The 19037-nt window shown below is 45.6% G+C and overlaps 1 protein-coding gene across 1 annotated transcript; it reads right to left on the minus strand.

Annotated features, from left to right (window-relative positions):
- Positions 1 to 12868: 12868 nt before the first annotated feature.
- Positions 12869 to 14339, minus strand: LOC146581450 (uncharacterized). Its single transcript, XM_085282867.1, has one exon. The coding sequence runs from the start codon at positions 14192 to 14194 to the stop codon at positions 13586 to 13588; it is 609 nt and encodes a 202-aa protein (XP_085138993.1). The 5' UTR covers positions 14195 to 14339; the 3' UTR covers positions 12869 to 13585.
- Positions 14340 to 19037: the final 4698 nt, after the last annotated feature.

The following is a 19037-nucleotide window of genomic DNA, read 5'->3' on the forward strand; positions in this document are numbered from 1 at the left end:
ACTGTATTTTGTGTGTTGCGTTTGACTTACCTCGGAAATAGGAACACAGACCTGGGAATGATGTTTACTCAAATAAACGGCGTGTTAGCCTCGTCAGAGAAGTCGGGATTCCAAGATGGCGACGCCCTCAGAAATGTTTTTTTTGCTAGCCCTCTACATAAACAAATTACTACTAAACACATATGCAGCCGTAGCTGGACTGGCCATCGGCCCACTGGCCAATTTTTCGTTTTTATGGGCCGATGTTTTATTTCTTTTATTTTTTTTCCCGTAATGGTATAAACAATGAAAGGTGGTGGATTGGCCAGATGCTGGCAGATGTGTAAAAATAACTCAGTTGTTTGGTGGTGGCTATGGTGGAGCTTCCACACATTCAGTAACAATTATTATTATTATTTTTTTTTGCCTGTCCCGTTTGGCTCTTTTGCCATCAGAATTATTGTCTAAAGGCAAAGAAAGATGCCCAACGGATTTACTTTACCAAACTGACCATCCCAGCCTTGCCATAATGGTCCGTTTGATTCACCTTTTATTGTTTATTTTATTTTCACTTACTGAATACGGGACAGACTTGACTGGGGGAAAGAAGGGGAGAAAGAAAGAGGGAAAGAGAAACAGCTGAGAAGAGGGACGGGGGAGAAGGGCAAAAGACAAAAACCAACAGAATGAGCAGAAAAAAAAATGCATATATCAGTCACCTGGATCACCTGTTGAGAAAGAAAAAAGAAAACAAGCAGAAGAGAACAAGAGTAATAGAATAAACAACATCACAATGATATATGGGAATATGACAGTAAATACTAAATGTTAAACATTATTGTGCAGCACATAAGATCAACAGAACACAGTGTGCTTTGAGGTAGGAGCCAAAAAGGGTGTAGTTTGTGGGTGTGATCACCCGTGTGTACACCTGTGAGCATGGACGCGCTTGTTTTTTGTTTTTTTAAAAGGTTCCTTCATGTAATGATCTGCTAGAGGGTGTGGGGGGGCCACAGCCCCGTCCTCCAGGGCATGAAGCAGGTATGGAGGAGATCAAAACTCCAGACATCCAGAGGTCCCCAGAACACAAGAGACCAAGGAAGACCAACAGAGGGGCAGCCGCGCCACTGTCCCAGAAAGAGCTGAGGAGAGTCCCAGATGAGGGCTCACTCAGCAGCCGCGGAGCAGAAGCCAGGGGGAGTTGCAGTGACACGCCCGTGAGCTCCGCCGGCAGCCAGCCGTGCCTGAGTGACCGAGCCCCAGGCCGAGAGGCCGGGGGCACCCCACCTCCGAAGTGGCCCGAGCGAGCCCCAGGCTCCAGGCCCGATAAGCGGCCGCCAAGGAGTGAGCCGGTGTGTACCTGGACGCCCATCCCCAGACACAAAGAACCACCAACGCACCGATGTCTGAGGGAGTCCGCCACTGGCAGGGAAGCGCATGGTCCCTCCTGCTAGCCCTCAGTGTCTACGTGTATTTAAAATTGAGAGGTGGGCAACGACGCCAGGGGTGAGGTGTACACCCTGATGGTCTTTTGGAGTCCGTGTAGCGTGCCCACCCCCAAGATCCTATATGTATGTGTAATGAGAGTGTGAGTAATGTGAATGTCTAAGTTGTGGGATCCTACCGCAAAGCACACTGTGTTCTGTTGATACAGTGGGGAAAAAAAGTATTTAGTCAGCCACCGATTGTGCAAGTTCCCCCACTTAAAATGATGACAGAGGTCAGTAATTTGCACCAGAGGTACACTTCAACTGTGAGAGACAGAATGTGAAAAAAAAATCCATGAATTCACATGGTAGGATTTGTAAAGAATTTATTCGTAAATTAGGGTGGAAAATAAGTATTTGGTCACCTCAAACAAGGAAAATCTCTGGCTCTCACAGACCTGTAACGTCTTCTGTAAGAAGCTTTTCTGTCCCCCACTCGTTACCTGTATGAATGGCACCTGTTTGAACTCATCATCTGTATAAAAGACACCTGTCCACAGCCTCAAACAGTCAGACTCCAAACTCCGCCATGGCCAAGACCAAAGAGCTTTCGAAGGACACCAGGAAAAGTATTGTAGACCTGCACCAGACTGGGAAGAGTGAATCTACAATAGGCAAGCAGCTTGGTGTGAAAAAATCAACTGTGGGAGCAATCATCAGAAAATGGAAGACATACAAGACCACTGATAATCTCCCTCGATCTGGGGCTCCACGCAAGATCTCATCCCGTGGGGTTAAAATGATCATGAGAACGGTGAGCAAAGATCCCAGAACCACACGGGGGGACCTGGTGAATGACCTGCAGAGAGCTGGGACCAAAGTAACAAAGGTCACCATCAGTAACACACTACAACGGCAGGGAATCAAATCCCGCAGTGCCAGACGTGTTCCGCTGCTGAAGCCAGTGCATGTCCAGGCCCGTCTGAAGTTTGCCAGAGAGCACATGGATGATACAGCAGAGGATTGGGAGAATGTCATGTGGTCAGATGAAACCAAAGTAGAACTTTTTGGTATAAACTCAACTCGTCGTGTTTGGAGGAAGAAGAATACTGAGTTGCATCCCAAGAACACCATACCTACTGTGAAGCATGGGGGTGGAAACATCATGCTATGGGGCTGTTTTTCTGCCAAGGGGACAGGACGACTGATCCGTGTTAAGGACAGAATGAATGGGGCCATGTGTCGTGAGATTTTGAGCCAAAACCTCCTTCCATCAGTGAGAACTTTGAAGATGAAACGAGGCTGGGTCTTCCAACATGACAATGATCCAAAACACACCGCCCGGGCAACAAAGGAGTGGCTCTGTAAGAAGCATTTGAAAGTCCTGGAGTGGCCTAGCCAGTCTCCAGACCTCAACCCCATAGAAAATCTGTGGCGGGAGTTGAAAGTCCGTGTTGCTCGGCGACAGCCCCAAAACATCACTGCTCTCGAGAAGATCTGCATGGAGGAATGGGCCAAAATACCAGCTACTGTGTGTGGAAACCTGGTAAAGACCTATAGTAAACGTTTGACCTCTGTTATTGCCAACAAAGGTTATGTTACAAAGTATTGAGTTGTATTTTTGTTATTGACCAAATACTTATTTTCCACCCTGATTTACGAATAAATTCTTTACAAATCCTACCATGTGGATTCATGGATTTTTTTTTCACATTCTGTCTCTCACAGTTGAAGTGTACCTCTGGTGCAAATTACTGACCTCTGTCATCATTTTAGGTGGGGGAACTTGCACAATCGGTGGCTGACTAAATACTTTTTTGCCCCACTGTATCTCCTCGACCGTTCCCAGTTTATTCAACTAAGATCATTCCGCTCTCGCCTATTCCCCGTCACCTCTGGTGTACCCCAAGGCTCAGTTTTAGGCCCTCTTCTCTTTATAATATACATCCTCCCTCTAGGTACCATCTTCTGCAAATTTGATCTTCAGTTTCACTGTTTTGCTGATGACACCCAGTTATATCTCTCTTGCAAACCTTATTCCTCCCTCCCACCTTCTTCCCTTACAGAATGTCTATCCGAGTTAAAATCCTGGTTTACCTCTAATTTTCTAAAGCTCAATGAGGATAAAACTGAGATCCTCCTTATTGGCACCAAATCCAACCTTTTGAAGGCAAACCATTTCTCACTTACCATCGATAACTCCACAGTTTTCCCTTCTCCTCAGGTTAAGAGCCTTGGTGTCATCCTAGACAGTACACTTTCTTATAAATCACACATCAATAACCTCACCCGTTCTGCCTACTTCCATCTACGTAACATTAACAGATTGCTTCCTTCTCTTTCCACCCAGTCTACATCCATTCTTGTACATAGTCTTGTTACCTCCCGTATTGACTACTGCAATTCTCTTCTGCATGGTCTCCCCCAAAAATCCCTCCATAAGCTTCAACTGGTTCAGAACTCTGCTGCTCGCATTATCACCAGAACCCCTCCTACCAGCACATCACCTGTTCTTCAGGAACTTCACTGGCTCCCTGTGAAATTCCGGATAATTTTCAAACTTCTTCTGCTCACCTTCAAGGCCATTCATAACCTCGCTCCTTCTTACCTTTCTGACCTGTTAACCACCACTTGTTCTGCCCGTTCACTTCGTTCTTCTTCTTCTGTCCAGCTTACTGTACCTTCCTTCCGCCTCACCACCGTGGGAAGCAGAGCTTTCAGCTGCTCTGCTCCCAGGCTGTGGAACTCTCTGCCCCCTGAAATAAGAAATATTGGTTCTCTCCCCCAGTTTAAATCCCAACTCAAAACTCATCTGTTCAAATCTGCATATTCACTGTGAATCCACTGTTTGTTCATTTTATCTTGTGCTTTATTTTATTGTTCTTATTCTGCCATTGTTTTACTAAGTGTTTTATCCTATTGTAAAGTGTCCTTGGGTGACTTGAAAGGCGCTCATAAATAAAATTTATTATTATTATTATTATTGCTTGGTCATATGAAACCAACTTCAAGACCCCTTGATGTCCTTCCTGCCTCTTTTTTTCATTAGTGTCTTTGACTCCATTGGCCCCTGTATTGTGGAAATGATAAAATATTTCTCTTCGTACTGAAGGTGGAGGTAATGCACCTGAGGTCGTTTGTCAACCTCCATAAAAAGACAGAAGAAGAAGTGGCTCTGATACGTTGTGTGAGCACCACAATTATCAGGAGCTACGGCGGCTATTGGGAACTAGTGAAAACAAACTGGTGTCAAGCCACCCTCATGTTGAAGAATTACAGCCAAGCCAGCCTCCCCTTTGTTTTATGTTCCCTTCGTTTGGCAAGTATTTTGGCAAGACGTGGAAACCTGAATTCAAAATAAAGAACAACTTCCAGTGAATGTAGCTTCAACATTAACCCTGATTTCAAAGTATGTACCTTCGAAACCTGATTTCAAAATAAAAGCCAACTTCGAGTGAATTAACAGACATGTTATGTACATAATAACAAATATAATTTAGTGTTGTTTCCACACTAATGTTAGATCCAAATGACACACCCTTGTACTCTAGTAGCGCTCTGTCAATATCAAGGCCACCTTTCTTTGGATTTCAAAGTAAAAGCCCTGTGAATTTTCATTATACTCTTTCAATGCCAAAAGGTTGATTATGTTCATAAGGAGGTAGCATTTTCAGTGGTAGAAACATTTTTTCACTCATTCAATTGACTTCTTCAGTTGAAGAAGCTATGTCAAGATGAACAGAATCAAGCTTTTGGGATTTACTTACGTGGATGAATGAGCATGCATCAAGCACTCTTTCAATGACTTCAGAATGCCCTTGAAAGGAAAATTCATGTTTCCACCGGATAATTGCAGTCTATATCGCCAGTATACAACCTCTTTCAGTGTTGCACTTTGTATACAGTCCCTGAGCGCTCGTCTTACAACCAGCTGCACATTGTTGTTAGTCCAGGTCAGAAGATGACTTGTTGGAATGAAAATGAGCTTGTAGTCTGTCTGCTTTAATAATGTGACTGGAAAAAGGTGTTGGACTTCAAATATGTCCATTTCTTTCACACTTCACCTTTAAAAGTGAAGTGTGAAAAAAGTGAAGCCATGTGGTTCTTGTAATGAAAAACATGATTTTTTCAAGTCTTTTTCATTTTTTAATGATAAATGTACGACTTTAATGTGAAACATTCAGAGTTTTTTCTCTTGTTGTGTTTATTTGAAGCTGCTTCCTGTTGGCTTCAGCTGTTTGGAGTTTCCATTTTCTAAACTTCTACATTCTGAACCTTCTTAAGCTCTGAACAGATGATGAAACACTGAATGGGTTTAAGCTCACACTTTGTCTAATAAACTCACGTTTCATTTTTTTTATACAGATTGAGGAACTGTGATTTGTCAGAGATCAGCTGTGATTATCTGGCAGCAGCTCTGAAGTCCAACCCCTCTCATCCGAGTGTGCTCGATCTGAGTGGACACTACAACAATCTGCAGGATTCAGGAGTGAAACAGCTGTGTGTTCTTCTGGAGAATCAACGATGTCGATTTGAAACTCTGAGGTCAGTCATCATGTTTTAGTTGTATTTATTGTTTAAATATTAATTGTGCTGACACTGTTGATGGGTAAGCTCACAGACCCCTATACGGGAAGTCTTGTTTGGCTCTTTGTAGAACTTCTAATCTCTGATCCTCTGAGTCTAACTCAGTAAGTAATGCAGAGTTGTTTTGTTGAGAAGCTGAGAGATGTCACTATGGAGGCAGATGAAACCACGGTCTCGTACGACGTTACATCTCTCTTCACTTGCATCCCAGTAACGGAAGTGTTGGAGGTAGTCTGTAAGAGATTACAGGATGACCCCAACCTCAGCAACAGGACCACTCTCAGCATCGACCAAGTGTGTTTGAACTGTGTCTTCATTCCACCTACTTCACATACAAGGGTCAGTTCAGAAACACGAGTGTGCCGTGGGTTCCCCAGTTTCACCCATCGTGGCCAATTTGTACATGGAAGAAGTGGAAAAGAGGGCTTTGCTATCCTACCCTGGAACACCACCAAACCATTGGTTCAGATATGTGGATGACACCTGGGTGAAAATCAAATCTCAGGACGTACCACAGTTCACGGATCACATTAACTCAGTGGACCGACACATCATATTCACCAGGGAGGATATGAACAGTGGCAGGTTAGCCTTCTGTGACTGTGAGATTTCCATCAGTAATGGGGGACATCTAAAAGCTGACGTGTACCGTAAACCTGCACATACGGATCAGTATTTAAGGTTTGACTCTCATCATCCACTGGAGCACAAACTGGGCGTCATCAGGACGCTACAACACAGAGCGAACACCATCCCAATCCCAATCCCACCATCCAATGTACTGTTTATAAGACTGAGGAAACCTGCAGTTAAGAAGTCACCTGGATGATGATGAAACGTTTCTCCCACTGAAAACGCTACGTCCAGATGAACAGAATCAGCTTTTGGAGATGTACAACAGAAAATGCAAATGCTATTTATGGTCTCCTCACAACAATGATAAGAAAAATAAACTGGGCCAATATAGTATGTTTGTTAATACAGGGATACAAAATGAGATAACATAAGATGACATAAGATAAGACTTTACTGATCCCACGATAGGGAAATTCTTGCGTTACCTCAGCTCAAGTACAGATATCAGAAGGAAAATACAAAAAATACAAATAAAATACAAACAAACATAAAATAAGTAAGATAATACACTATATACAACAGTAGTATACACAGTATGTGATAATGGATATGGTTGTGAAAATATGCCACACATAAACTATATAGCTTAACATAACTATATAGTTATGTTAAGCTAACTTAACATAACTATTCTACCACTGCTATTCCTATGTAAGTAATAGATATCTATAAGTATAGACATGTACACGCACACACACATGTACACACTAAATATACATATGCATACATATATGTATATGTATGTGTATATATGTATGTCTATACACATAGAAGGTGCATTATGCATGAAGTGGTGACCGTGGTGACACCAGCCAACAAAGTCACTGATGACCCCCCTGTATTCCTGATCATTCCTGTCTCATACGCATCCGATGATGGCTGTATCATCTGAGAACTTCTGTAGATGGCAATCGTCTGAATTATATGGTAAATGGTAAATGGCCTGCATTTGTATAGCGCTTTTCTAGTCCCTAAGGACCCCAAAGCGCTTCACACTACATTCAGTCATTCACCCATTCGCACACACATTCACGCATTATAACAGAAGTCTGAAGTGTACAGGCTGAACAGGAAGGGTGAGAGAACCGTGCCCTGTGGTGCCCCCATGCTGCAGATTACCACCTCGGACACACAGTCATGGAACCTCACATACTGTGGTCTGTTGGTAAGGTAGTCGATAGTCCACGTAGTCAGCTGTGTGCCTACTCCGGCTCCCTCCAGCTTCCCTCTCAGTAGTGCAGGCTGGATGGTGTTGAAAGCACTGGAGAAGTCAAAAAACATGATCCTCACAGGGCTCCCTGCTTGCTCTAGGTGAGAGAGAGATCGGTGTACTGGGTAGATGACAGCGTCATCCACCCCAATTCCAGACCGGTAGGCGAACTCCAGGGGGTCCTCGCTGAGCCCACCAGTTGGCGAAGGTGGTGCAGGATGAGCCTTTCTATGGTCTTCATCAGATGAGAAGTCAAGGCAACAGGCCTGAAGTGGTTGGGCTCCTTGGAGTGTGCGATTTTTGGCACCGGAACCACACAGGAAGGCTTTCACAGTTCAGGTACCCTCTCCAAATTCAGGCTCAGGTTGAAGATGTACAGGAATTCAGTTCTGGGGTCACCCACGGTTTACTGTTTGAGAAACACTGTACCTTCTTGGTAGGCACAGTGTTCTCAACACAGAAATTAATGTAATCTGTAATGCAGTGGGTGAGGGCGTCAATGTCCTCACGGTGAGGCTTGCAGAGTTCCTGGCAGTCTGTGCATTCAAAACAGTCTCTCAGGGCCTCACTGCATTCCTCAGACAACACCCTTATCACTTTCTTCGTGGGGGGTTTCCTCTTCACCATAGGGGTGTAAGTGGGGTGGAGAAGGACCAGGTTGTGGTCTGAGTGGTCAAGCAGGGTGAGGGGTGATGTGCTGTAAGCCTGCTTTGTGTTGGCAAACAATATGTCCAAAGTTTTTCTGTCCCTTTTATGGCAGTCAACATACTGGGAGAAGTTAGGGACACTGGCAGATAGTGAGGCATGAAAGAAGTCCCCAGAGATAATAATGAGGGACTGCGGATGTGCCATCTGTAGCTGAGAGACAGTGGAGTGAAAGTACTCACAGGCTGCTGTAGCGTCGGCCGAGGGTGGGATGTAAACAGTCAGCAAAATAACATGTGAAAATTCCCTGGCCAGGTAGTATGGCCGGACACTCACCGCCAACAGTTCAATGTCTTTGGTACAGTGCTGTTCCTTCACAGTGATGTGTCCTGGGCAGAGATGGGCAGTAACGTGTTACAAGTAATACGTTACTGTAATCTGATTACTTTTTCAAGTCACGAGTAAAGTAAGGGATTACTATTGCAAAAAAGGTAATTAGATTATTGTTACTTTTCCGTAAGCACGCTGCGTTACTGCGTTACTAAACCGTGACTTCGTTAGCAAAAATATCTAATGACAGTGACGTAAGCAAGTGCAACTGTGGTAGAAAACAGCTGTATGCAGTTCAACAATGGATCATATAACGAGTGAGTATGAGCGTGCAGCGTTTAAAGCGTGGAAGTACTGACCTTACTTTGAGTTTGATTCCGTAAAAAATTAGCATCCGCTGTTCACTCCGTGGGAAGAAAACTTATTTTTACAGCGAAAAATACCTCTAAACTTCTGAGCAAGCACCGAGTACGCTACCAGGGAATGGGAAATTCACAGACAAACTCCCAGATCCTTCCACTTACATGACCGCTGCGGCACACCTGCACCAGGGCAAACCTCCGCCTGCCTCACTCCTGCTTTACAGGTGAAAATAGAGCAACAGGACCGCTGAGTCTTTGACTTTATTTATTTTCTGCTGTGTTTTACTTGCATCTATTTGAAAGACTGAGTGTAAACACAAAAAAGTATTTATTTTATGTGCTGGAATGTGCAGAAAATAGGTTTAAATGTTAAACTAATTTCTCCCAGTCAGAGAATGTTGCATATAATTTAATTTTTGCTTGATGCATAAAGTTAAAAGGTTAAAACTAATAAAAAAAACTTTTAAAAAGAGACTTTTTCATTTGATTGCATTCCGGTGCGGTCTAACCAGTTGAAAGCCATCCAGTGTTATGACAGAGTCCGGTGTGTGGTCCGTGAGCCATGTCTCAGTGAACAGCAGGAGGCTGCTTGGCTGGTACTCCCAGTCTCTAGATGTGCAAAGCTGGTAGAGACAGACCCTGAAAGACTGGCAGCTGTAACTGCAGCAAAAGGTGGTTCAAGTATTGACTCAGGGGGCTGAATAATTACGCACACCCCACTTTGCAGTTATTTGTAAAAAATGTTTGGAATCATGTATGATTTTTGTTTCACTTCTCACGTGTGCACCACTTTGTGTTGGTCTTTCACGTGGAATTCTAATAAAATTGATTCATGTTTGTGGCTGCAATGTGACAAAATGTGGAAAGGTTCGAGGGGGCCCAATACTTTTGCAAGCCACTGTATGTACATACACATTTGAACAAGAAAAATACTAATGGAAACTGCCTTTTATCCATTGTACCACTCATTTATGTGTGTTTCACCTGTGCTAAGCAAGGATGAAGAGAGGGACTGGTTGGAGTTTTCCAACCAGTCCCTGTATGTCATCACAACGCAGTCTACCATTTGAAATCTGCTACACCTTGAGGCAACTGTTGCTGTGATTTGGCGCTGTATAAATAAAAATGAATTGAAGAGTAAAGAACAGGATAAAGAGCTCCCATGATGGTGGCAAAGAAATAGTCAGCAGACTGTAGCAGTTTATATCTGGATGAAAGTAGAACTAGCTCAGTGGAGCTCAGTCCCATATCTTTGGTTAGAAAGGAACAACATCAGCAATATACCGCTGCTCACACAAATTCAAGCAGTGCGCTCACAGTACAGCACCTGATGAGAGAATCTGTGTATATGATAAACAGCTGATTGCTCGCAGCGCATGCACTGTTGGATCTCCAAATGTTCACTTGGCTGAAGTCTGCGAAGAAACTGTGCTCCACATAGTTCCCACAGTACGACCTCAGATTGGACCGAGCTCCCTGGATCACTGCAGGATCTTCAGCTGGTACATGGACGTCTCTGTTCCTCAGTCTTGGAGCTCCTGCAGGTCCGTCCACACCACCATAGGTCTTCTCACTCGCCTTTTCTTTGTCGTCGTTCTTCATCAGCCATTCTATGTCTTTATTAGTGCGGTGTTGTTCTTACGTGGCAGCGCTGATGTTCCCTCCTTGAATGCACAACAAGTACGGCGCTGGTCTTTCCTCGGGTGGAAAATCATCCTTCAGTGATCCAGAGCAAAGGTCCTAGTAGGACAGGAAACATACTGATAAGTGTTTCAAAGTGTCTTTGTAAGCAGACATGATTCAACTGAGCCAGTATGAGCTTGATTCCTGCAGTTTGTGCATCATAAACAGTGCTGAAGCAGAGGCAGCGTGTGCCTGCAGGTGAATGTACACTGCTGTTACAAGAGCTGTGGAAACTCTGGTAAAAAGGACATGACCATACTGCTGAAAGTTCCAGGACAGTCACAGAGTTACAGCATCATTTGTGAACATAAGGACAGAAAGGTCATCCAAATCTCGGGATTAAAAGTCTGTGTCCTAGTTGTGTCCAGTAAAACACGTCTCTGTGAAAGCTTCAATCCAACAGGCTCCAAAACCCTTCTGCTCTTCTTTGGGTTCTTAATGCTCTTGTACCATCTTTCTGTCATCCTCCTCGCTCCCTCTTTGAATTAAGACGTATGTGCATCATTAACACTGACATGTGGAAAACCAAGTTTTACTGAGCAGAAGATGATCATGAGTGACGCTGTCTTTAAAATACTCTTGTTAGAAATGTATGACTTTAATGTGAAAATTTCAGAGTTTTTTCTTCTTGTTGTGCTTGTTTGAAGCTGCTTCCTGTTGGCTTCAGCTGTTTGGAGTTTCCATTTTCTAAACTTCTACATTCTGAACCTTCTTCAGCTCTGAACAGATGATGACAGATGATACTGAATGATTTTTAAGCTCACACTTTGTCTAATAAACTCACATCTTTCATTCTTGATACAGATTGGGGAACTGTGGTTTGTCAAAGATGAACTGTGATTATCTGGCAGCAGCGCTGAAGTCCAACCCCTCCCATCTGAGAGAGCTGGACCTGAGTAATGACTACCTGTCCTTGACTAGGAACAACAACCTGCAGGATTCAGGAGTGAAGCAGCTGTGTGGTTTTCTGGAGAGTCCAGGATGTGGACTTGAAACTCTGAGGTCAGTCAGCATGTTTTAGTTGTGCTGAGATGAATATGATGTGAAAGTCGTGCTGACACTAAACTGCAGACATCAGGCTGATATTATGTGTGTGTGCACAGATGGATTCCACGGAAGATCTCTGTTATGAAGGAAGTTTGTCCAACAGTGGGAAACATTTCAGAGAATATCTGTGAAGCAGAAGCTAAACATAGTAATAGAAGAAAGCAAAATAATGATCCAAATTCTGCTCTGAGCCATCGTTTAAACATCACTGTCAGACAGTAAAGGCTTCCAAAGACTGCTCACCCCTCAAACTTAGTTAAAGATGCTGGTGCTGACCACAGATCAGCTGACCTGCTGGGTCTCTTCAGTTGTCCAGAGCAGCAGGATGTCTGATGTCTGCAGAAACACAAAAACACAGCTAGGGATGGGTATCGTTTAGGTTTCATCCGATACCGGTGCCAAATCGGTACTTTTGAAACGGTGCCGGTGCTCAAACGGTGCTCAAACCGGTGCTTAAAGAATGGAGAACACAAATTGGTCCAAAAACCTCTCATGTTCAGTTGTTTTTTGTAAAAAGATAACAATGTTAGCCTTTTCTGCAGCTATGGGGCATATATGGTATCACTCTTGGCTGGAAGCAGTGCTTAAACAATGGAAAAAACACAAACTTTGTCCAAAAACCTCTCATGTTTAACTGTTTTCCACTTTTTCTTTGGTCTTTTTAGCCTTTTATTTATTTATTTATTTATTTATTTATTTATTTATTTAAGTATTTATTGTCATTGTCAGAGAACAATGAAATTGCGTTTGGGGCTTCCGTACAACCCGTAAATAAAATAATGAAGAAAATAATAAATACCCCTTAAAACCCAAGTGTAAATATTTAACCCAGTGTGACTCCAGTGCAATAAGACAATCCTTAGCAACAACATGAGAACATGACAAGTAATGTTCATAAGAAATTCAGACAAAGACCTGAGAAACATGACAAAATACAACAATGCAACCCATTCAATATTATTGTACTGTGAGATATCAGAATCAGAATCAGAATACTTTATTCATCCCGAGGGAAATTAGGGGTTACAGCAGGCAGCACGCTAATGGCGCATGCGCACTCACAAAGGAACCTTCTGACCAACTTTACACAAACATCACATTGGGCAGACATGTCAGAAGGTAGGCTGATAGGAAAAAAACAACGAAAATACACTACATGAGGTAAGAGGAGGAGAAAAAAAACTCCACTCAGACTGAGCTCCTAGTGGGAGAACAGTTTGATAAAAGAAAAAACACCTCAGCACAAAAGCACATGACTATCAATACACCATAGAAACACGAGACAAGCAACAGGGGCGGGTAAAGGGTAAGAGAGAGCCGGCGTAGACAGCGCATCCGGTCCTGCAGCATCTGTGCTGGTCCAGTTGACTGCTATCATCCCCGGTAGGGCACAAGCATCGAAGGCGTTGGAAAGGGAGGGGGATGAGTGAGTGCTTATCAGTGTAAGTGTGTGTGTGTGCGTGTCCATAGTTTAGCTGAGACAGTGTCCTTCGGCCTATCAGGCTAAGTAAACAGTCCTCCAGCCAATCCAGGTGTCCTTCATGGGGCGGGAAGAATAGTCATCACACAGTCGTTATCAGGGAGTTGTTTTGGTGGGCTCCAGCCTTGGGCCTGCAGCTGGGGCCGTGGTGTCCAAATGTTGAATATTGTTGATTTCTCCTTTGTGAGCAGCTCGAATTCTAGCACTCCGAGGCTGGTCTCTCGATCTCCCGTTGAAGAGCTGCGAGCCTCCCCATGATGATATCAAACTTCTGTTCCGTGGTGTTGTCAGTCTTTTGATTCTGAGACCTCACAACTGCAGTGATCCGTTCCGCGATGTTTTCCAACTGTCGCTCAAGGGTCTCATTTTGAGCAGGCCTCTCTCTGATGTTTCCCCTCATACGCTCAATGGTGTTGTTTTGAGCCTTCACAGCAGCTGTAAGCGTCTCCAAGGTGTTGACCATATTACGTTCGTTGTGAGAGGTCGCACCTCGTCCCGTCGCTTCGAATCCAGCGGGCAGCCTTGTGGGGGTTTGAACAGCCGGTTCCGCTTTCTTATTTCTCTGATAAACCAGGGCTAAGCCAACGCCGATCAGCATGAACCCTGTTATCATGGTTCCGAATAGGTAGATATCTTCAGCGTCCTCGATCGACAGTCCCGCCAGGCACACGGTCCTCCAGTTCTGCCACCCGTCCATCGTGTAACCGGCAGGGAAAGTCCCTCCAGGGCACTCAGGCTCTCCCGAGCCCCGACTTCTCGTTGAGAAAAGGGTGTCAATAGCACTCAGAGACCAGTTGATCAAATCCATAATTCTCTTTTAGGTTTAGAGAACGACAGTGAGAGACTGTTCCAGGGAAAGTAAATTCACACAAGACAAGACAAGGACATAGAGGCGAAGCAGGGAAGATAAGGGTGAGGAGGAGAGGAGAAAGTGCGACCGCCTTCGCTGAGAGCTCAAGAAATCTGATGTCAGATATGATAGTTATCTATTTAAGAAAGAGGGGGGGGCAGGAGGGGGAAAGAAAATAAAGATATGATGCACCAATGCAGACCAGTTCAGTGCTATTAAGAAGTTGGATATGGTTATTGTCCGTGAGAGGGGGGCAGAGAGTTCAGGAGCCTCACAGCCTGTGGATACAGGCTGTTGGCCAGTCTGGATGTTCTGGCCTGTATAGACCTGTACCTTCTCCCTGAGGGCAGCAGATGGAAAAGGTGGCGCGCAGGGTGATGTTGGTCCCGCAGGATACTGTGCACCCTCCTCCTCACCCTCCTAATCTCTGGCAGACTTGTTCCAATAATTCTGCCAGCTTCTTTCACCACCCGCTGGAGTGCTTGCTGATCGGCCTTGGTGCAGCTGGGGAACCACACTAGAAATCCATACGTCAGAACGCTGCTGATGGCACAGTTGTAGAAGTTCAACATCAGAGATCTGGGAATGTGTGCGCTCCGCAGTCTCCTCAGGTAGTAGAGGCGCTGTTGGGCCTTCCGTGCAACTGAGGTGATATGGCTGCCCCAGGACAGGTCCTCGGTCACAGTTACCCCCCAAAATTTAAAACTGCTCACCCTCTCCACCGCCTCACTGCCAATGAAGAGAGGCAGATGGTTGTTATGACCCTTCCTCCGGAAATCTACAATGATCTCCTTGGTCTTTTTGGCGTTTAAGACCAAGTTATTGTCGTGGCACCATGACTCTAGTTGTTGCACCTCTGTCCTCTAGTTTGTCTCATCGTTGTTGGATATACTGTAAGTCCGAGCACTGTAGTGTCATCGGCAAACTTAACAATGAGATTGGACGCGCAGGAGGAAATACAGTCATGGGTGAAGAGAGTGTATAGCAGAGGGCTCAGGACACACCCCTGAGGGGCACCGGTGTTGACCACAAGGGTGGAAGAGGTGTTCTTACCCACTCTGACACTCTGTCTACGGTTAGTGAGGAAGTCCACAATCCAGTTGCACAGAGAGGAGTTAAGTCCCAGTTGGTGGAGTTTGGGACGGAGTTTGTATGGCCGGATGGTATTAAAAGCCGAGCTGTAGTCTACAAAGAGGAGCCGTGCATAGGTGTTCCTGTGTTCCAAGTGCTTCAGTAATGTGTGCAGCACTGTGGCGATCGCATCCTTGGTTGACCGGTTCTCCCTGTATGCAAACTGGTGCAAGTCCAGGGATGGTGGAAAAGCAGCTCTGATGTGTTTAATGACCAGTCTCTCCAGGCATTTGGCGGGAATGGGGGTGAGTGCCACAGGTCTGAAATCGTTCAGACATGTGACATTTGACTGTTTTGGGATGGGAACGATGGTTGCTGCTTTGAAACAGGATGGTACCAGTGAACAGGACAACGAGGTGTTATATTCACCTCCTACATCGTTCCCTCGCTCACCTGGAGACCGCTGGAAGCACTGTGAGAATCATGTTCTTTGATTTCTCCAGTGCCTTCAACACCATTCTTCCCTCGGTTCTAAAGGACAAGCTGGAGAACTCTGGAGTGGACCATCACCTCACTACCTGGATCCTGGACTACCTCACCGACCGACCACAGCATGTGAGGACTCAGGGCTGTGTGTCGGACAGGGTCGTCTGCAGTACGGGGGCCCCACAGGGAACGGTTCTGGCTCCGTTCCTCTTCACCATCTACACTGCAGACTTCTCCCACAATTCCACCCAGTGCTTCCTGCAGAAGTTCTCTGATGACTCTGCAATAGTCGGCCTCATCACTGATGGGGACGACAAGGAGTACAGAGGTCTGACCCAAGACTTTGTGGACTGGTGCCAGCTGAACTACCTCCAGATCAACGCCAGTAAAACCAAGGAACTGGTGGTAGACTTCCGCAGGCACAAGCATTCTCCACTGCAACCACTGAACATCCAAGGTATGGACATTGAGGCTGTGGACAGCTACAGGTACCTTGGTGTTCATCTGAACAATAGACTGGACTGGACTCATAACTCAGACGCCCTCTACAGGAAAGGGCAGAGCAGGCTGTACCTGCTGCGGAGACTCAGGTCGTTTGGGGTGGAGGGCCCACTCCTGAAGACCTTCTATGACTCTGTTGTGGCTTCTGCTATCTTTTATGGCGTGGTCTGCTGGGGCGGCAGCATCTCTGCTGGGGACAGGAAGAGACTGAACAGGGTGATCCGAAGGGCCAGCTCTGTTCTAGGATGCCCTCTGGACCCAGTGGAGGTGGTGAGTGACAGGAGAACGGCGGCTAAGCTGTCATCCCTGATGGACAACATCTCCCACCCCATGCAGCAGACTGTGACAGCACTGAGCAGCTCCTTCAGTGGGAGACTGCGGCACCCACGGTGTGGGACGGAGAGATTTCGCAGGTCTTTCCTCCCCACTGCTGTCAGACTCCATAATAAAGACTTTAACTGATCAAGCACACACATCCATACATATGCAATAATACTAAGTGCAATAATCCTTTCTGTCATCGTTGTATTTTTACTCAGTTGTATATAGTATTTGTATTTGTATTCTATTTTTATCTTATTGTATATTTATTTTATTTTATTCTACTGTATATAGTATTTTATTTTATTCTATTCTGTACAGCTGTGTACTGTATTTATTCTTATTGTATTCTAATTTTTGCCTCATAACTTTTGCACTGTCCACTTCCTGCTGTGACAAAACAAATTTCCCACGTGTGGGACTAATAAAGGTTATCTTATCTTATCTTATATAGAGGTGAAGACGTCCGCCAGGTCCGCAGCACAGTCTTTTAGCACCCGGCCCAACACTCCATCTGGCCCGGCCGCCTTCCTGGTGTTAATGCTCCGGAACACACGCCTCAGCTCATGAGTGCTCAGGACTGGAGCAGGGTCGGTTGAGGGGAGAGGGGACAGGACAGGGTCGGTGTTCTCCCTATCAAAACGGGCATAAAAGAGATTTAGATCCTCAGCCAGAGTAGAACTGTCGGCTGAGGGTGATGGTGTTCTTCTTTTGTAGTCCGTGATAGCCCTGATGCCCTCCCAGACCTGCCTTGGGTTTGTGTTGTTCTCAAACCTGGCCTCGATACACCTCCTGTGCTGCTGCTTGGCAGTCTTGATGCCTCTTCTCAGGTTGGCCCTGGCAGCACTGTATGCCTCCTGGTCCCCGGATTTGAAAGCGTTGTTCCTCGTTCGAATAAGTTGTTGAACTCCGTGTGTCATCCAGGGTGGATTATTAGGGAACACACGGAATCGTTTCCAAGTTGTTACATTGTCCACACAGAAACAGATGTAGTCCAAGACAGTGGAGGTGTAACTGTCCAATGCGACACGATTGTCAGTGTCCTGCACCTTGAATACATCCCAGTCTGTGCAGTGGAAACAGTCCTGAAGCATTGGAATAGCATCCTGCGCCCATGTTCTCACGGTTTTGGTTGTAATCCCAGTGCTCTTGATCTTTTGTGTGTATATTAGGTGCAGCAGAAGGGAGAGATGGTCTGACAGACCCAGGTGGGGATAAGCCTGGGTTCTGTACGCATTCGCCATGTTGGTGTACACCTGGTCCAACGTTCTATCTCCTCTGGTAGCACACTTCACATTACGGTGGAAATTGTGAAGTACAGATTTCAGGTCCGCGTGGTTAAAATCCCCAGCCGCAATAAAGACACTGTCCGGGTGTGCTACCAGGCTGTTATTGATGCTGCTGCTCAATTGTGCTAACGCTAGCTTAGCATTAGCATCTGGTGGAATGTAAACAGCGCAGATGTAAACGGCAGAAAATTCCCGAGGGAGATAGAATGGACGGCACTTTAACACCAACAGTTCTACCTCTGTACTGCACAGTCTTTCCGTTACCGTGACGTTCGTGCACCAAAAGTTGTTAATATAGATGTACCCGAGTCCGCAGACCTGTCGGCTCGATAGGCGGTGTGGCCTGCTAGATCAATAGCCGCATCGGGAATGGCGCTGTCCAGCCAGGTTTCAGTGAAAATCATGCACGAACAGTTATTAAAAGTCCGTCAAGTGGCGATCTGCAGTCGTATTTCATCCAGTTTGTAACGGATTGAACGGGCATTGGAGAGGAATATGGTCGGGAGTGGTGGTTTAAACGGACTAGTCTTTAGCCGTGCCCACAGGCCTCCCCGCCTGCCTCTCTTCTGCCTCCGCTCGCAACGTCTCCTCCTGCGGCTTGCTGTTGCGGGTAGCCCCGGGGGTTGCTTAACGATCTCCGGGGGGATGAGATACTCGGATGTTAGTTGAAGATCTCCACGGCTTAGTTGTAGTAGATCATCTCTGTTGTATTGAAGTAACCCCAGACTGTGTGAAATAATACCCAATACCACCAAAAGTGCAAAAGTGTAGGAGCTCCGGGCCGCTGCATCTGTGCGCGCCGCCATCTTTTGTTGATATTAACAGCCAGGGTGAAGGGAGTATCTGCCATCAAACAAGAAGACAGCCGCATGTAACTATGATGATGTTTGCTAGTTCACCTTACATGCATTAATGTAATAACGTGGTTAGCCTACTCAACTTAAATTACACACGAACAACATTAAGCTACTCACGCAGAGAAGAACGGCTGCTGCTGCATCATCATCCTCATCATTTCTGCTACACTGGCAGGGCTAGGGGCCAGGACTCTCCTCTTCGGGTTTTTGGGGGATGTTGCATAACAGGCAACCCACCCGCAGTAGATGTGCTCGGTGTGAGGTCTCGCAGCAAGC

Source organism: Mchenga conophoros, linkage group LG2 (genome assembly GCF_057382185.1).
Source record: "Mchenga conophoros isolate Kocher_MC1m ecotype Shallow Benthic linkage group LG2, M_conophoros_male_GT1.1, whole genome shotgun sequence".
Taxonomy (NCBI): domain Eukaryota; kingdom Metazoa; phylum Chordata; class Actinopteri; order Cichliformes; family Cichlidae; genus Mchenga; species Mchenga conophoros.

What these genes read in the sequence shown, in the direction of transcription:
- LOC146581450 (XM_085282867.1), bottom strand. Translation starts at nt 14,194, where the DNA reads ATGGATTTGATCAACTGGTCTCTGAGTGCTATTGACACCCTTTTCTCA.